We start from the raw sequence: 13,595 nt of genomic DNA, 5'->3' as shown, positions 1-13,595 counted from the left end.
ATTGTAAATGTTGAACTGAAATTTCGAGCTCTCGCAATAGCTACAGGGTATGTTTGATGGATGCTGACTAATCGCCATCGCCGACCTTATACAGCACAACTCGATGCATTCTTGGCTCTTTTTACTATTCCCGATTTCTATTTGTTATTTATCTGAAGAGAGCCACAGATGTGGTCATTCCATTAGATTATATGTTCTCAGACAGGCTTAAGAATGATTGCTGTAGATCATATTATCAGTGAGGGGCACACACTGGTCAAGAAGAGTGCAGACTTTGTGAAAAAAAAAAAAAGAGTAGATTATTATATATATAGTAGTCGTCCGCCTCATAACACGCTATTACAATCATCGAGGCATGATTTTGCAACCTTCATAGTACACAGGTCTCCCTAAAGAGACCAGAACACATGAGTGGCTTGGACATAAAATGGTAAACAAAAAACAAGACAATGACAAAGAAAGGAAAAGGAAGAGAAAAATGAGAAGAATTTTTGGCTGCTCCGCCGCCGACCGTAACATCACACAAATCAGCTCAACATTTCGACGCCAACCCGTCTGGACGGGCAAGCCATGAGGTAACAAACCCAATAACACCAATGCTGCTGACAAGTTCAAGCGTTAGCCTGCTGTTACACTTGATCTGGCCGGCTAGCCCCAAAAGCCCCAGTGGATCCTGGTGATGGGGCACCACTTCATCGCGCTTTGACCTTTTGTGTTTCTGGCGTCTCAGCTTCTGGTCGACCCTTGCCAGCGGCATGTTGTTCATCGTCATGCCAGGCCCGAGCATTGGCACTGGCAGCTCACCAAGGCGCTCTGCTTCAAGGCTCTGCCGTAAGCTCTCTGCCCAGCTCGCCATCTCCAGCGGCCGGTCGTACTGTTCCGGCGAGTATGAGCGTCCCCATAAAGAAGGGGAATACGAGTACATGCTCATGGGCTGCCGACAGATGAGGGCTGTCTGCGCCGAGGAGGCAATGGCCGTCTGCCTGCGCCATCGGACGCATTTGAGGGAGGCGGCATGTCGTAGTCTTGCGCTTCCATCTTGCGACATGAGCTGCTCCACAAGCCTACTGAGATCGGTAGAGACGAGTGGGCGGACATATTCTGAATTCATAAGTACACTAGCGTCCATTACATCGTCGTCGGAATCGGATATACTTGACACGGCGTAGACATCAGAAGTTTCAGAAGACACTCCAGGAGCACGGAACGAGAAATATTCCACGGCCTTTTCACGCAGGCTGTCGTCGATATATTGCTTGCAAGCCATGGCCTGGTCACTGTTGATCTCATCGGCGCGGGCTAGCAGTGGGATGACGTTGGTTGTGTTCTGGAGCAGCCTGATTGTTTCTACATCTGAGGGTTCCGGTCCTGTAGCGTGTTAGATTCAGCTGGTCTCAAGCAGTCATGGCGCATAGAAAAGGAGCGAGCAATACCTGTATGAGGCAACATGTACAACACAGCGTCTACAATAGGCTCTGTTCCGCTGCTCAAGAGGTTCCAGAGGTCACCATCACTGATTGGCCGGTTTAGGAGTGGGAGAAACTGTGATTCAACGTAGCGGATCGCAGGGTGGGTGCTTTCAGATCTTTGCTGAGGCGGACAGTCTACAAAGCAGAGGTTGCGGTCAAGCATCTCGTCCATGACCGAGCTTCTTCGCCTTGGCGCAGTAGACGGATCCAGCTCTGCTCTCCACCACGGGTAAGGGCGGGTACTGGCATATACTTCTGATACCTCGTCCTTGTTTTGATTCGGTACGGGGTCAACATGAACAATATGCTCGCTGGATTGCGCAATGGCTGTGATGAGTGTTGACTTTCCAATACCTTTGCATTCTTCCTGTTAGCAGACGTATCCCGGCGTGGACTGCGCCAAGGCGGGGAACATACCATCTGGACCCGTCACCAGTACCTTGAGCTTTCCCAGCGATTTCCCCGTGTTTGAAAAAGGTCGCCGCCGCGGAACCATCAAGCTGGGCATGATAAGCTGAGGCGTATGACTCCCTGCGAGGTCTCCCACAGTATGCGAATAAAGACCGATATCGCCTTGGTGAGGGCTGATGAGGCTTAGCGAAGAGCTGATTCGGCTGGCGGACATGGAGTGGACAGGCGAGCTCAGTGGCGAAGAAGCTGAGCTGATGACAGATTCAGGGCCCGTAGTTCCTAGATTCACCGGCGTCAAGGGTCTTGAGAGATCGTGAGGAGTCTCACCGCCCGGCTGAGATGATAGGGACGGTGACGGCCATGATATCGAGGTCGATGCTGACATGTTGGATCGGTGGTTACTCTTGCCGGCCCGCTGGCTCGATTCATACTCGCTCTTGTAGGGAAATCGCTGCGTATGAAAGCTCATCTCGCCCAAGTCGCTGATCGAATCCTCAGTGCCGACCATGTACGTCATTGCAGGAATCGTCGCATTTGTCGTCAAGCTGTCTGGTCGCCCACGATGGGCTGATGCGCTGCCGCTCGCCGGAACCGGTCGCATGTTGGACGCTGGCCGCTGGCGATGGACCTGTTCGCTGAGTCCCTAGTAGTAGATGACGAAGAAAACACAGCTTCTGTACGAGGGGAAGGCTTTATAATCCGCCGTCCAGCACCGCAAACATTTATAGAAGCAAGCGACTTTGAGGATGGCTGACGTGTGATTTAGTCTTTGGGGAGACTCTTGGTCGGTGTTTAACGCGACAGCGCAGTGTCGAGTAGGTATGGAGTACCGTCTCACCGAGTACTTGGCATGTACTCGGGTAAAATGCTGTGGCGGAGATACGCGACGCCGGAGAGCGGGGAACGACATTCGGGTACATTTCGTGTCGTACTCCATACTTTGCATTTGTTGGGGGCGCCCACTTGCCATCACTTATGGCGCTCGTCGCAGGTGCTGTCACGTCACTGCTACTGCTACTGCTAAGCTGCTACTGAGGCGCCTGTAGTGAGTAGTAGTACTACTTTATGCTGTAAAGTGCTATAGAGGGCTATCTCGTAGGTGTAAATGATCAAACTTGCGGAGAGCCTCGTCTCCCCAACCCTCATACCGCAACACCAAGACCGCGCCGGTAATACGACTTGCGCAAAAGCACCCATAAAAGCTCCGTGTCTCTGCATGATGCATCGGGAGGTCTGCCAGCTCGCACCCCGTATTAGGAATACCCTCCTTTAGGATCTCTGGAATGCAGGCACCGCACTCTAGATAGAGACGCCGTTATCTAAGCGCATATCGCGGCCCACTATAGCGGGGCAGCCTGATCCCGTCGCCGTCTATTCCATTTTAGTGCTGCCAGCTCGCCAGCCTCTTGGGGGACAAAGGCTGCTCGCTCGTCGTCGATGCTAGTCCTGTACTGACTCATCTGGATACAAGCAGACGAGCTGTCCGGTAGCCAGGAGCAGCAGCAAGAAACGCCCCCGTCAAAATGGACGGCAAAAGACACCCCAGTTCGTTCCAGCAGCTGGAGAAGCTCGGAGAGGGCACATATGCGACTGTGAGTTGTACTTAGTCCCTCTTCCACCATTCTTTCTGCCACACTGCCGTACCGCTCCCTGAGCGTCTTCCTGCGGCTGGAAGCAATGAATCTTGGCTAATCTCCATTGTTGTACGTTCATCCTGCTAGGTGTTCAAGGGCAGAAACCGTCAGACAGGCGAGCTTGTTGCGTTGAAGGAGATCCACCTTGATTCCGAAGAGGGAACACCATCAACCGCCATCCGAGAAATCTCTCTTATGAAGGAGCTCAAGCACGAGAATATCGTTGGACTCCACGATGTCATTCACACCGAGAACAAACTGATGCTTGTATTCGAGTACATGGATGGCGATCTCAAGAGATATATGGATACCCACGGCGAACGCGGCGCGCTGAAGCCAACGACGATCAAATCCTTCATGTATCAGCTTCTCAAGGGCATCGATTTTTGCCATCAGAACCGGGTGCTGCACCGAGATCTCAAGCCGCAAAACTTGCTCATCAATAGTAAGGGATGTTTGAAGCTGGGTGATTTTGGTCTTGCCCGTGCCTTTGGCATCCCCGTCAACACCTTCTCCAACGAAGTCGTCACCCTGTGGTACCGTGCGCCGGACGTCCTGCTCGGTAGTAGGACATATAATACGAGCATCGACATTTGGTCAGCTGGATGCATCATGGCTGAAATGTACACGGGACGGCCATTGTTCCCCGGTACGACAAACGAAGACCAGATTGTCAGGATATTCCGCATCATGGGCACTCCCACGGAGCGTTCATGGCCGGGAATTACGCAGCTGCCAGAGTACAAGCCCACGTTCCAGATGTACGCAACTCAGGATTTGCGGAGCATTCTTCACACCATTGATCCTACCGGCATCGACTTGATTCAGCGTATGCTTCAGCTTCGTCCGGAGCTCCGCATAAGTGCCCACGATGCTCTGCAGCACCCATGGTTCAATGACATTGTCCTTCAACAGCAGCAGCAACAGCAACAAGCTGCTCTTCAAGCGCAGGCGCGGAGCTTCCAGCAGTCGGTGCCTTCCCAGGGGTTCGATAACAACTACTAGCGAGAATAGACTGCTGCGCGTCCTACGCGACTGGATGCCATGAGCAGGCGTAATTACACGACCGACTTGGCCATTCTTTTTTTTTTTTTTTATTGAATTGTTTCGTTATTTCTCTTCTGGCTGGCGTTGAATACAGCGTGTTTATACATAAAAATGAAGACTTGCGCTGTACCCAGAAGACGGAATGATATAGCACGGTCGGGCTGAACTGGATGATAATACCAATGGTGGAAGCATCAGCTAAAATTAGGGTGAGGCAGGGCAAAATATTCCATCTTTATAATAAGAAGCAAGATATTTTGATCTTCACTCTCCATGACAGAAGCGGCGAGCTTTTGAGTTTTACCAATTTATTTGTAGCGCTTGGCTTTAGTGCCTATTGACAAGACTACCATCTACGGGGCTTTTGAATTTACGTTTGTTTGGCTCCTTGGACCACGTATCCGCGAGGGCGGCCGTTTCGTCCTCGTCAGGGGCGAAGCCCATGCTCAGCCTAAGCTTCTGAATTTCATCACGAACCGCCTTTGCAACGTCAATCCTGAGCTGCACAGCCTCGGGATCATGCTTCAGGAGATCCGGGTCACCGCTCTTCTTCTCAACCAGTCGCTTCCAGGCAGTGCGATAGTGGCCAAAGAGACTTTCCGAATCGGCTGGTTTTCCAATCATTACCCGTATCCGCTGGCCAATGCGCGGCAGGAAACGTGGAAACCCTCTCTCCTCGGGCATGATGTCCTGTGTGCCGTGAATGAACATGGGGACGAACTCGGGGGCCGGCTCGCTCTCGAGAATCAGGCGGGATACGCCCCATTTGAAATAGCGCAGGGTGCTTTCGGGGTTCTGGTGGCAGCAGGCTTCGGGGAAGATGTGGACCCAGGCGTGGCGGTTGGCGGCATAGATAGAGGGGGAGACGAAGGAGTCTGAGCCGGTTGTAGAGAAGGTCATGTCGGATGGTTTGATGACGGACGAAGGGCTGGAGAGAAGCTTGACTGCCTGGGCTATCGTGGGTTGGTACAAGCCTCCCTGCGGCGAGTGCCACAATCGATGGGTCGGCAGCACCTGGCCATAGCTGAAGAAGGTAGAAAAGAAGCGGTTTTTGAAGCAGATGTCGTGGGCACCGAGACCCCAGCGCAGATTCTCGACATCGACGGCGTAGCGCAGCGGGAGAATGCCCCATATTAAGGGATCATCGAGTCTAAGCAGTCAGCGACTTGTCAAACGGGCGAATTGTAATTCACGCTGAGACGCCATACACGGAGACGTGGTTGCAAACAGTCAACAGGCCGCGATCCCGCTGGCCGCTTCTGCGCCGGTCCAGCACGCCGAGCAGGTTGTCCAGGCCGGTGACCTCGACCTTGTTGAAGCAGTAGAGAAAGGCCCGCGATGCAGCCCCAACGCTGCTCATCACCGCCACCGAGGCAAGCCTCGAGGGCCAGCCCGGCCGTGATGTGGGAGTTGGGGACGACGACATGGCCTCCAGCTAAGAGTGTTGCTGCTGCTTCGACCTTTTAGCCCGGATCCAAGTTTCCATGACGGGCCATTGCTGGCGAGCAGCACCTTATGGAGCAACCGACGGAGCGCTTTTTTTTTTTTTTTTTTGGTCGTCCCTAATTTTTTTCTTTGGTTGAGGCTTTGCCCCGCTACCGGCCTGGCTAGAGTGACCTGACCTGGGGTTATTTCGGCAGCGGCCGCCCCTCTCTGGCCTATCCAGTGCCCTGTTCATCCGCTAAAGACGCCGTGTCCAGGGGTCTGCTGCCAGCGCTGGAATAGCGCCCAATACCCACCGCATGGGCATTCCATAGGGAGCGCGATTGGGGCATTGGGGCATTGGGACGGCGAAAAGTAACAGCTGAGAGAAGGAGAGAGAGCTGGCACTAGTGAGCCGCCAATTGAGCTCCAGTCTAGTCCTAGATAGGTAGTATCGCTACTTGCAGCATCTTGCTTCCTCCAAAACCTACCAGCACTAAGATACTATTTATTACCTTTCCGCTCCAACATCTGTAATACCTTGTCGCCGGTGTTCTCGAGTTTAGGCCTCTTGTTGTGCTGAAGATCTGCATCAGGAGCCTTGCCCATAGCTACAATGTCACATAGTATGTCGTTTCACTCTCATCTTCCTTTGCATGCTGCAGCTACTGGAGCTTCTATGCCTTGATTCCAAGGGCGTATATCAGCAGCTGACCATGGCCTCGTCCGTCTGCAGGCAAGAGAAACACCACCCGCCCTGTCTTTACCTCGTACGAAAGAGAACAGGCCAAATCGAACTGGACCGCAAGCTCCGCCCAGCTCAATCGAGATTCATTCCTGCCCTTTGGCTACTGCAGCCTCTGCCTCGAAAACGCCCGAGAGCCGGTCTCGTGTCCGCGAGGAGATATCTTTTGTCGCGAATGCGCTCTGGCGAATCTCTTGGCGCAGAAGAAGGAGCTGAAACGGGGAGAAAAGGCACGTCAAAATGCCGAGAAGGAAGCTGCCAGGATACAGGCCATTGGCGATGAGGAAGAGCGGGAGCGAGCGATTCGCGACTTTGAGATGACCCAGGCCGGGTTGCTGAATAGTGCCAGCAGGAAAAGTCCCAATACTACAACTACAGCTACGGCTACAGCTACGGCTGCAGCCACAACAACAGCTGCAATCGAAGATGGAAACGAAGGCGCTGTTGTTCGCGCTGGGTCCAAGAGGAAATTTGCCCTTGATGCGGATGAGCTTGGCCGGATAGCAGAAAACGACAAGGCCAGGGCACGAAGAGCTATTGAAGATGAAAAGGTACGTGGCAACATATATACACAGACGCCCTTGGCCAAATGCTGACCATTGCTTATAGGCGGCTAAACCGACGCTTCCTTCATTCTGGACACCCTCACTCACGCCAGACGTGCGAAACAGCGACCTCGCCCCAGTCGCAAAGAAAGCCAAAACGACGCCCACGTGCCCGGCCTCGTCAGAGCACAACCCCCATTCTCTATCCTTACAAAAGCTATTGACGATACAATTCAACGAAACAGCAGACGACTCCACAAAGGAGACTCTCCGAACCTGTCCTTCATGTTTAAAGACCCTCTCCAATGCTTTAAGCCCCGTCATGGCCGAGAAATGCGGCCACGTCTTGTGCTTGAACTGTGTCAAGAAGTTTCTCCTTCCCTCGGAGAAGCAGCAGTCCAAGGCGGAGGCCGAGTCTCCCATTGCCTGCTTTGTTTGTAGCACACCCGTCGCCGTCTCGACCAAGCCCGTCAAGACTGCGAGCTCAAAGGACGCTCTGCCGACGGGCTTGGTCAAGTTGAAGTCGGAAGGAACAGGCTTTTCTGCTCGTGGATCACGAACCGTGGAAAAATCAAGTGTTGCGTTTCAATGCTAAAAACAACGGGCGAAAAGCAAGATCCAAGACACAGTCGATAGCTGTCTCGCATTTAAATCGTTCGAAGAAGCATCTTGATGAAAAATGCACTAGATTCTTTCCCCTGCTTAACTTTCTCGCACCGCATGGGGCTTTATGAGCAGTAAGGCTTGAAAGATCCGAGCTGGTATCGGTCCGGCGTGTGTCGAAAGCTCCCAACGAGGAAATATATCCAGCAAAGTCTTCTAGGATAATTGAGAGACTCCCGCGCACTTCGCCTCGCCGCTGAGGTGCTACGTCTATTTACCATCGCCCATGTGCGCGATAGCAGCAGATACCGGCCATGACTAAGAAGTCAAAGAATCTAAAGGCTAGAACATCTTATTTGCAACTTGAACTACTATAATTTGGGCCTTTGTTTGCCTTGCTACTGAGTAGCTCCCATCTATTTACAGGCGAACCTCGCCCGGCATATTGTAATGTTTTTTCTCATCAGCGAAACGAAGCGAGTAGACCATTGCGACTAGGGATACTTGTGGATGACTACCATGTAATACCACCCCAGGGATGAAGCCCAGCTCTTACAGAAATAGCACGGCCATGTCGAGAAGCTATAATAAGTAGATCAAGGCAGCTACATGAGGATCCAATTAGGATGCCCAATTCAGATGTGGTCAACAGACCGTCGACTGCATCGTCCTGTAGAATTACTACGCTCCTTTTCTTCATCAGAATTAAATAACGAGTATGCTGACTGTCTTTATGACTTGAAGCTATTGATTGCTACTGAATGACATTCACTGTGTAGTATACATTTGATATGGCTTCAACACCATGAAAACTTGTTGATCCAGTATGCAGTGTATTCAGTCTAACACTATGCCGAGAACACCACGAATTCGGGTTCTTCTCTTCTGGTATATCACGTACATCAGCCCAATGGGGGGTTTAAAAAAAAAAAGGCAACCATCTATCCAAAAGGTTGGGGTATACAGTAAAGGGTCCGTAAAACAAAAGACCGCGCCACGCAGGGGGCTTAAGCTACCCTCCGATGATTGCGTCTGAATGATAAATGGCATAAAGAAAGGGGAGGAAAAAAAAAGTGAAGAAGAAAAGTGGTCGTTAGAATCATGAAAAGCCCATTTCCTAGCCCGAAACCCATTCCCTGAAATGGTATATTACCCAAAAGAAGAAAGAAAAGCGATGGAGAAGTGATGAATAAAATGGATATAGAAAAGACGCCTTACGCCTCAATCATGCTCATGTGCCGTTAAAATCGCAAATAGAAGGGACAAGAATAAAGACGACATCTCTATCCCCGACTTGCCACCGAGGCCTGCCTCTGTGGTGGCGCAGGCATACCAAAACTGGCCTGTCGTGCTGATCCCGGGATAGAGATGGTTTCTAGGTCTTCTCCAGGAGCGTCTTCATTCTCCAACAAGGCAGATTGGCTCCCAGGCATTCTCTGTGCGCCAAAGCCCGTAACCTTGAAAATGTTTGTGCGGCCTCCGTTGGTGGCCATTTGCAGCTGCTCGTGAAGCCTTGCTAGCTGATATTGACGCCTAATGGGGGTGAAGACGGGCTGTGGGATCAGGGGTTGGGGGTTCCAGTGGGCCAAAGCGCTCATTACGGCGCCGGTTTCCTCATCAGAGTCTACCGGGCCATTGTTGGCATCATCGTCATCTTCAAGAGGTGCATTTGCATCCAATGCGGCTTCTGTAATAACAGTGCTTGATTAGTCTCCGCGCGCAACCGGGCAAGGTGTATGGTTGAAAAGAGGCATACTCTGCTGTTTAGCTTGGTTCTTCTTCTGATACGCGGCCAGAAGCATGTCATAAGGTAGAGATCTACCTGCGACGGCACGCTTTGCTCCCATTGAATGGCTTTTACAAGTCAATGAACGGGCACAAGGCTGTCCGTTGGGCAGGATGACACCACATTGTCGCTCCACATCAACAGGCCCTATAATGGGAGAAAAGGGGAAAGGGGTTAGCAAGCAGTCAAATCGACGGTATAGCTGGCGATGATCTCGCGGTAACTAACCCTTTGGTTTTGGAAGCTTGGCCTTTGGCTCATCCTTCTTCTTCTTTGCCTTGGGCGCTTTGTCCGCCTCAGTATCAGCTTTACGCTTCTTGCTGACCTTGTCGTCGCCTGGCTTTTTGCTCGCGGCCTTTTTCCCGGCCTTTTTGTCGTCTTCGTCGCTATCTTCATCTTTGGCGTCGTCGTCGTCATTCTTCTTGGCTTCTTCCTCCCGCGCTGCCTCCTTGGCTCGCTCTCGAGCCTCGCGGGCCTCCTTCTTCCGCTGCGCCTTCTCCTTCTTCACCTTGAGGCACGCCGCAACGTGTGCCTTTGCGGCCGTCTTCAGAATGCTCTTCTTGCAGTGTTTGCATTGTTGCAGCTCAGGGGGGTCTTCCAGGGGTCGTCCGGTTGCAAACGTCTCGCGTGCCGAGTCTTCTAGCTGGTTGACAACTGGACCAGGGGATACTGCGGTCGATGGTGGGGGATTACTGCCTTTCTTTTTATCTTCTTGCGCTACGTCAGCATAAAAAAAAAAAAACCCTTGGACTTGGCTGGGAAGAAGGATTGCATCTCCCAAAATCAACATACCCTCAACTATGCTGCCGTCCATCCAATTTCCCGGCTTGTTGTGCTTTGGCGCCGACTTCTTCAGCTTTATGGTTCCATTTTTGGAGTCTTTCTTGGATGCCACTTTGATGGTTTGATCTGCGCCAAAAGGTATCAGACACGTGGTTTACAAATAACGGCCAAAAGACATCATCCCCAACAGCCAGGGCTGCCCACCTTTGCGCGATTCTGCCTCCGGCGCCATGATGTAAGCGGCACTTTGCCGGGTCGCTGAGAGCTCGGGAGAGAGGGCAGAGTGTGCAGCTTTCGCTCACACGACGAGATGGAGAGTCGGATGTGTCAGGACGCCTGGAGTTGATGAGTTTGATGATGATGGCTAGACGTTGGGATTCAACAATGTCGCATCTGATCGCGAGGCTGATGTCCAAGTTGCTAAGGCACCCAACTTCACGTGTTCAGGCATAGCGGCAGCTGTAACAATAATATTCCGAAGATCCAAGAGTGCCTGCAGGTACGTACTAGCATCTGGCGCTAGGGGGCTGACAGGCACAAAGAGCTGCAGTGAGAGGGGAATTGCATTGCTTATTGTTCCCAAAACAATAGGATTGTGCAAATAATATCAAGTGAAATTTGCATTTGTAGACTCAATAAGAGTGTAGCTTAATATTTTTTATTAGAATTTAGAATTTATACAGTACTGAGTGGTCACTTTACAATAGTCATACCACCACGCGTTGATGCTGCTATTGCTAGGCTAGTAGCTCTTGCAGCTGCTTTATGGAGCACACCCCGTGGGGAGCGGCCCATAAACTCCTCCACAGGGCTGCCTGCATCTATATCGCAGCATAAGGGCCCCGGTAGTGTTGCAGTAAATAAGACGGCGAACTAGTAGGTAGGTATATAACAATCTAGGGATACTGGCAACCAAAAGTATACGGGAGCTGCTGCTGGGTTCATGTGAAAAAAAAAAGGGAAAGAAAAATGAAAAAAAAAATGAATCGCTCAATGCGCGGCTGTCAAAAAGAGAGCCCGCCATCTTCAATGCCAGGAGGCGTAGTTTTCATTTTCACGCCATGCTTTGTATATCCGGTCTCTCATGGCCATGTGCCCAAGAGTACGCTGTAAAAAAAAAAAAAAAAAAAAAAAAAAAGTCAGTCATGCCAGAGTCCAAGTGCAGGATGATAGGAACCGAATAATACACACCGGATGAAACGTCTTGCCATAATATGTGGGCACATACCACATGGAGTTTTGTGCTGCAAGCTCTCCATCCGCCATTCGCAACATTGGGTCTTTATCGGCAGCCATGGCCATCATGCACAATGCCATCTCTCCCCAGTCTCCAGACTCTTGTGCCGGGCCAAGACAATTACGCGGATCAACCAGCGGAGAATCAGCAGGGAGAATGGCATCCATTACTCCAGGCACAAGCTCCCCCATTTGAGGGGGGCATTGTCCAGACCACCAACAAGAAAGAACCAAGTCTCATTTCTCGCATAGTCTGGCTCAACAACATTCGGTTCACAAAAGCGATGCCCTTCAAAGGCATCATCGTAATCCACAAAGAGGACCTTGGGCTCCGCAAAGGCTGCGTTTATGGCGTCAACAGATTGCCGAATCTTGGCGTTGACAGCGAGAACCATGTCATTCATGCGCTGTCGAAGCTCGCGTTTTAGCCTCGGGCCTCGCCACCACATGCCCAAGGAGTAGTCATCACAGTCGTCCGTGTCGGCGTTGAAGAAGCGGGCGTATCCAGTAACGGTAACGGTGAACCACGGCCTCTTCTCCCATCGAACGCGGTCGAGAATCTCCATGATGACGAGCCGAAGACGGTCTTCGAATTGGGGACCAGCCATCTGTTTGTCGGCTCGCTGGAGGGCGGACTCGCAGGTGCCGGAGTAGAAGCTATAGAAGCGAAATATGCAGCTGTTCATGATTTCGAAGAAGCCCAAATCGTTGCCGCCGATGGACAGGAGCGCAAAATCAGCAGTCGAGGTGGTGTTGAACGCATCAATCTGGCTATGCTCCGCGCCGGCAAGCATGTCATTGATTGTGGAACCTGTGCACGAGAGGAACTCAAAGGTTGGCCCATCGCCGCCAACATGGCTGCGGTTGAGGTCGCCTTGCACCAGCACCGGGTAGGCGTGGTAGCCACGGCGACAGTTGTCCTCGGTCCCGTTGAATAGGCCTGTGCCTATGCCAGCCGAGTAAGAGTCTCCAAGAGCAATGAAGCCAGTTGGATGGTGGCCTGGCCGGCGAGGAAAAGCTGGTGCATATGGAGCTTGGAGGTCAGATGCTGCAGCGACGGGTTTAGGTTAGCAGTCGTGTAATTTATTTAACCTCACCACTGCATCTGCACGCTCTACCTCTACCTCTACCTCTACCGAAATAAAATCTCACCTAAACGATGCTGTCCCAAAGGTCGCTGTCCATTTCCCGGCCGATGCGGATACGGCTGCCAGCGGTCGCTGTTGATGACCAAGCACAAGCTGCGGATCGGAGCCAGCAGCAGCAAGATCAGCCAGGTTGCGAGATCTGGATGCCGCTGCATGCTTTTCTGAATACTAGGAGAAGGAGAAGATTTCAGGCCACAGCATCAGAGAGGACGGCATTTGGCAGAGATGGCCCAGAGCTCTGAGAGCGGCAAGCACGGAGGCCGGTTTGTTGAATCTCGCCTCGCCTCAGCGTTGGGGAGCCCCGGGGGCGCAGCTGGTTGGGCCACCAGGCAGTGACGAAGGATCGGATGAAATAAGAAGAAGAAATCCTCCAGAACTGCGTATGGGCTGCATTAATTACTAATGCTTGTCTGCCCATCGATATGCACGCATGCTGTTAAATGCCGTCCAAGACTGGGCCGCGCAGCTCGGCTTGCCACGTCGTCGAGGCCAGCTGCGTGAACATCAAAGGCATCCCGATAAGACACAGTCCAGGCCCGTGTCTCTGCCATGTGCTGCAGCGGCGACGTCCTACTTGCTGCAGCGAGCCGCGCCGCGCTCCCAGAGGTACCGAGGTCTGGTTGTTAGACGAAAGAGGTACATGTACATGTACCGACTGCTGCTGCTGGATGTTGTAGCACATGTAAGCTGCCTTTGTACATGTAGTGTAGACACAGCCAGGTAATGTGCTCACGAGACGACATGAGCGCATTTTGGGGGTTGTCGA

The 13,595-nt window shown here is 52.0% G+C and overlaps 7 protein-coding genes across 8 annotated transcripts; 2 read left to right on the top strand and 5 right to left on the bottom strand.

Moving 5' to 3' along the window:
- Positions 1-215: 215 nt before the first annotated feature.
- On the bottom strand, positions 216-2,631 carry TrAFT101_011279 (uncharacterized protein). Its single transcript, XM_024902881.2, has 3 exons — positions 1,887-2,631; positions 1,434-1,823; positions 216-1,368 (listed from the first exon to the last, which is right to left on the bottom strand). Exons 1-3 carry the CDS (start codon positions 2,479-2,481, stop codon positions 533-535), a joined length of 1,821 nt encoding a protein of 606 aa, XP_024755079.1. The 5' UTR covers positions 2,482-2,631; the 3' UTR covers positions 216-532.
- Positions 2,632-3,403: 772 nt separating this feature from the next.
- Positions 3,404-4,519, top strand: PHO85 (negative regulator of the PHO system; the record flags this gene model as incomplete). Its single annotated transcript, XM_024901467.2, has 2 exons — positions 3,404-3,472; positions 3,602-4,519. 2 exons carry the CDS (start codon positions 3,404-3,406, stop codon positions 4,517-4,519), a joined length of 987 nt encoding a protein of 328 aa, XP_024755078.2.
- A 348-nt stretch (positions 4,520-4,867) lies between these two features.
- On the bottom strand, positions 4,868-6,115 carry TrAFT101_011277 (uncharacterized protein). Its single transcript, XM_024910383.2, has 2 exons — positions 5,770-6,115; positions 4,868-5,711 (listed from the first exon to the last, which is right to left on the bottom strand). The coding sequence occupies exons 1-2, from the start codon at positions 5,985-5,987 to the stop codon at positions 4,889-4,891; spliced, it is 1,041 nt and encodes a 346-aa protein (XP_024755077.2). The 5' UTR covers positions 5,988-6,115; the 3' UTR covers positions 4,868-4,888.
- A 484-nt stretch (positions 6,116-6,599) lies between these two features.
- TrAFT101_011276 (uncharacterized protein) lies at positions 6,600-7,868 on the top strand (the record flags this gene model as incomplete). The annotated part of the gene is made up of 3 exons (XM_024904654.1): positions 6,600-6,609; positions 6,720-7,279; positions 7,338-7,868. The coding sequence occupies 3 exons, from the start codon at positions 6,600-6,602 to the stop codon at positions 7,866-7,868; spliced, it is 1,101 nt and encodes a 366-aa protein (XP_024755076.1).
- A 761-nt stretch (positions 7,869-8,629) lies between these two features.
- TrAFT101_011275 (uncharacterized protein) lies at positions 8,630-10,915 on the bottom strand. Of its 2 annotated transcripts, XM_066129200.1 has the most exons (5): positions 10,650-10,915; positions 10,455-10,571; positions 9,891-10,370; positions 9,633-9,809; positions 8,630-9,563 (listed from the first exon to the last, which is right to left on the bottom strand). In XM_066129200.1, exons 1-5 carry the CDS (start codon positions 10,675-10,677, stop codon positions 9,160-9,162), a joined length of 1,206 nt encoding a protein of 401 aa, XP_065985331.1. In that variant the 5' UTR covers positions 10,678-10,915; the 3' UTR covers positions 8,630-9,159. The 2 variants fall into 2 exon arrangements, with proteins under 2 accessions (XP_065985331.1, XP_065985332.1); XM_066129201.1 differs by having other exon boundaries at positions 10,455-10,915.
- A 556-nt stretch (positions 10,916-11,471) lies between these two features.
- Positions 11,472-11,750, bottom strand: TrAFT101_011274 (uncharacterized protein; the record flags this gene model as incomplete). The annotated part of the gene is made up of 2 exons (XM_066129199.1): positions 11,472-11,552; positions 11,637-11,750. 2 exons carry the CDS (start codon positions 11,748-11,750, stop codon positions 11,472-11,474), a joined length of 195 nt encoding a protein of 64 aa, XP_065985330.1.
- Positions 11,751-11,848: 98 nt separating this feature from the next.
- On the bottom strand, positions 11,849-12,984 carry TrAFT101_011273 (uncharacterized protein; the record flags this gene model as incomplete). Its single annotated transcript, XM_066129198.1, has 2 exons — positions 11,849-12,729; positions 12,834-12,984. The coding sequence occupies 2 exons, from the start codon at positions 12,982-12,984 to the stop codon at positions 11,849-11,851; spliced, it is 1,032 nt and encodes a 343-aa protein (XP_065985329.1).
- Between the last annotated feature and the right edge of the window lie 611 nt (positions 12,985-13,595).

This window comes from Trichoderma asperellum, chromosome 7 (genome assembly GCF_020647865.1).
Source record: "Trichoderma asperellum chromosome 7, complete sequence".
Classification (NCBI taxonomy): domain Eukaryota; kingdom Fungi; phylum Ascomycota; class Sordariomycetes; order Hypocreales; family Hypocreaceae; genus Trichoderma; species Trichoderma asperellum.
The sequence above is the reverse complement of the archived record's forward strand: the minus strand, read 5'-3'. Positions and strand labels throughout refer to the sequence as shown.

Bases quoted from the DNA above. Each gene is read 5' to 3' on its own strand.
- TrAFT101_011277 (XM_024910383.2), bottom strand. From the start codon at position 5,987: ATGTCGTCGTCCCCAACTCCCACATCACGGCCGGGCTGGCCCTCGAGG. The intron at 5,712-5,769 runs GTATGGCGTCTC...CTGACTGCTTAG, and splicing joins GTTTGCAACCACGTCTCCGT to ACTCGATGATCCCTTAATAT.
- TrAFT101_011275 (XM_066129200.1), bottom strand. From the start codon at position 10,677: ATGGCGCCGGAGGCAGAATCGCGCAAAG. The intron at 10,572-10,649 runs GTGGGCAGCCCT...CTTTTGGCGCAG, and splicing joins GGAGGCAGAATCGCGCAAAG to ATCAAACCATCAAAGTGGCA. The intron at 9,810-9,890 runs GTTAGTTACCGC...CTCCCATTATAG, and splicing joins CAAGCTTCCAAAACCAAAGG to GGCCTGTTGATGTGGAGCGA.
- TrAFT101_011279 (XM_024902881.2), bottom strand. From the start codon at position 2,481: ATGCGACCGGTTCCGGCGAGCGGCAGCGCATCAGCCCATCGTGGGCGA. The intron at 1,824-1,886 runs GTATGTTCCCCG...AAGAATGCAAAG, and splicing joins ACTGGTGACGGGTCCAGATG to GTATTGGAAAGTCAACACTC. The intron at 1,369-1,433 runs GTATTGCTCGCT...AACACGCTACAG, and splicing joins GTACATGTTGCCTCATACAG to GACCGGAACCCTCAGATGTA.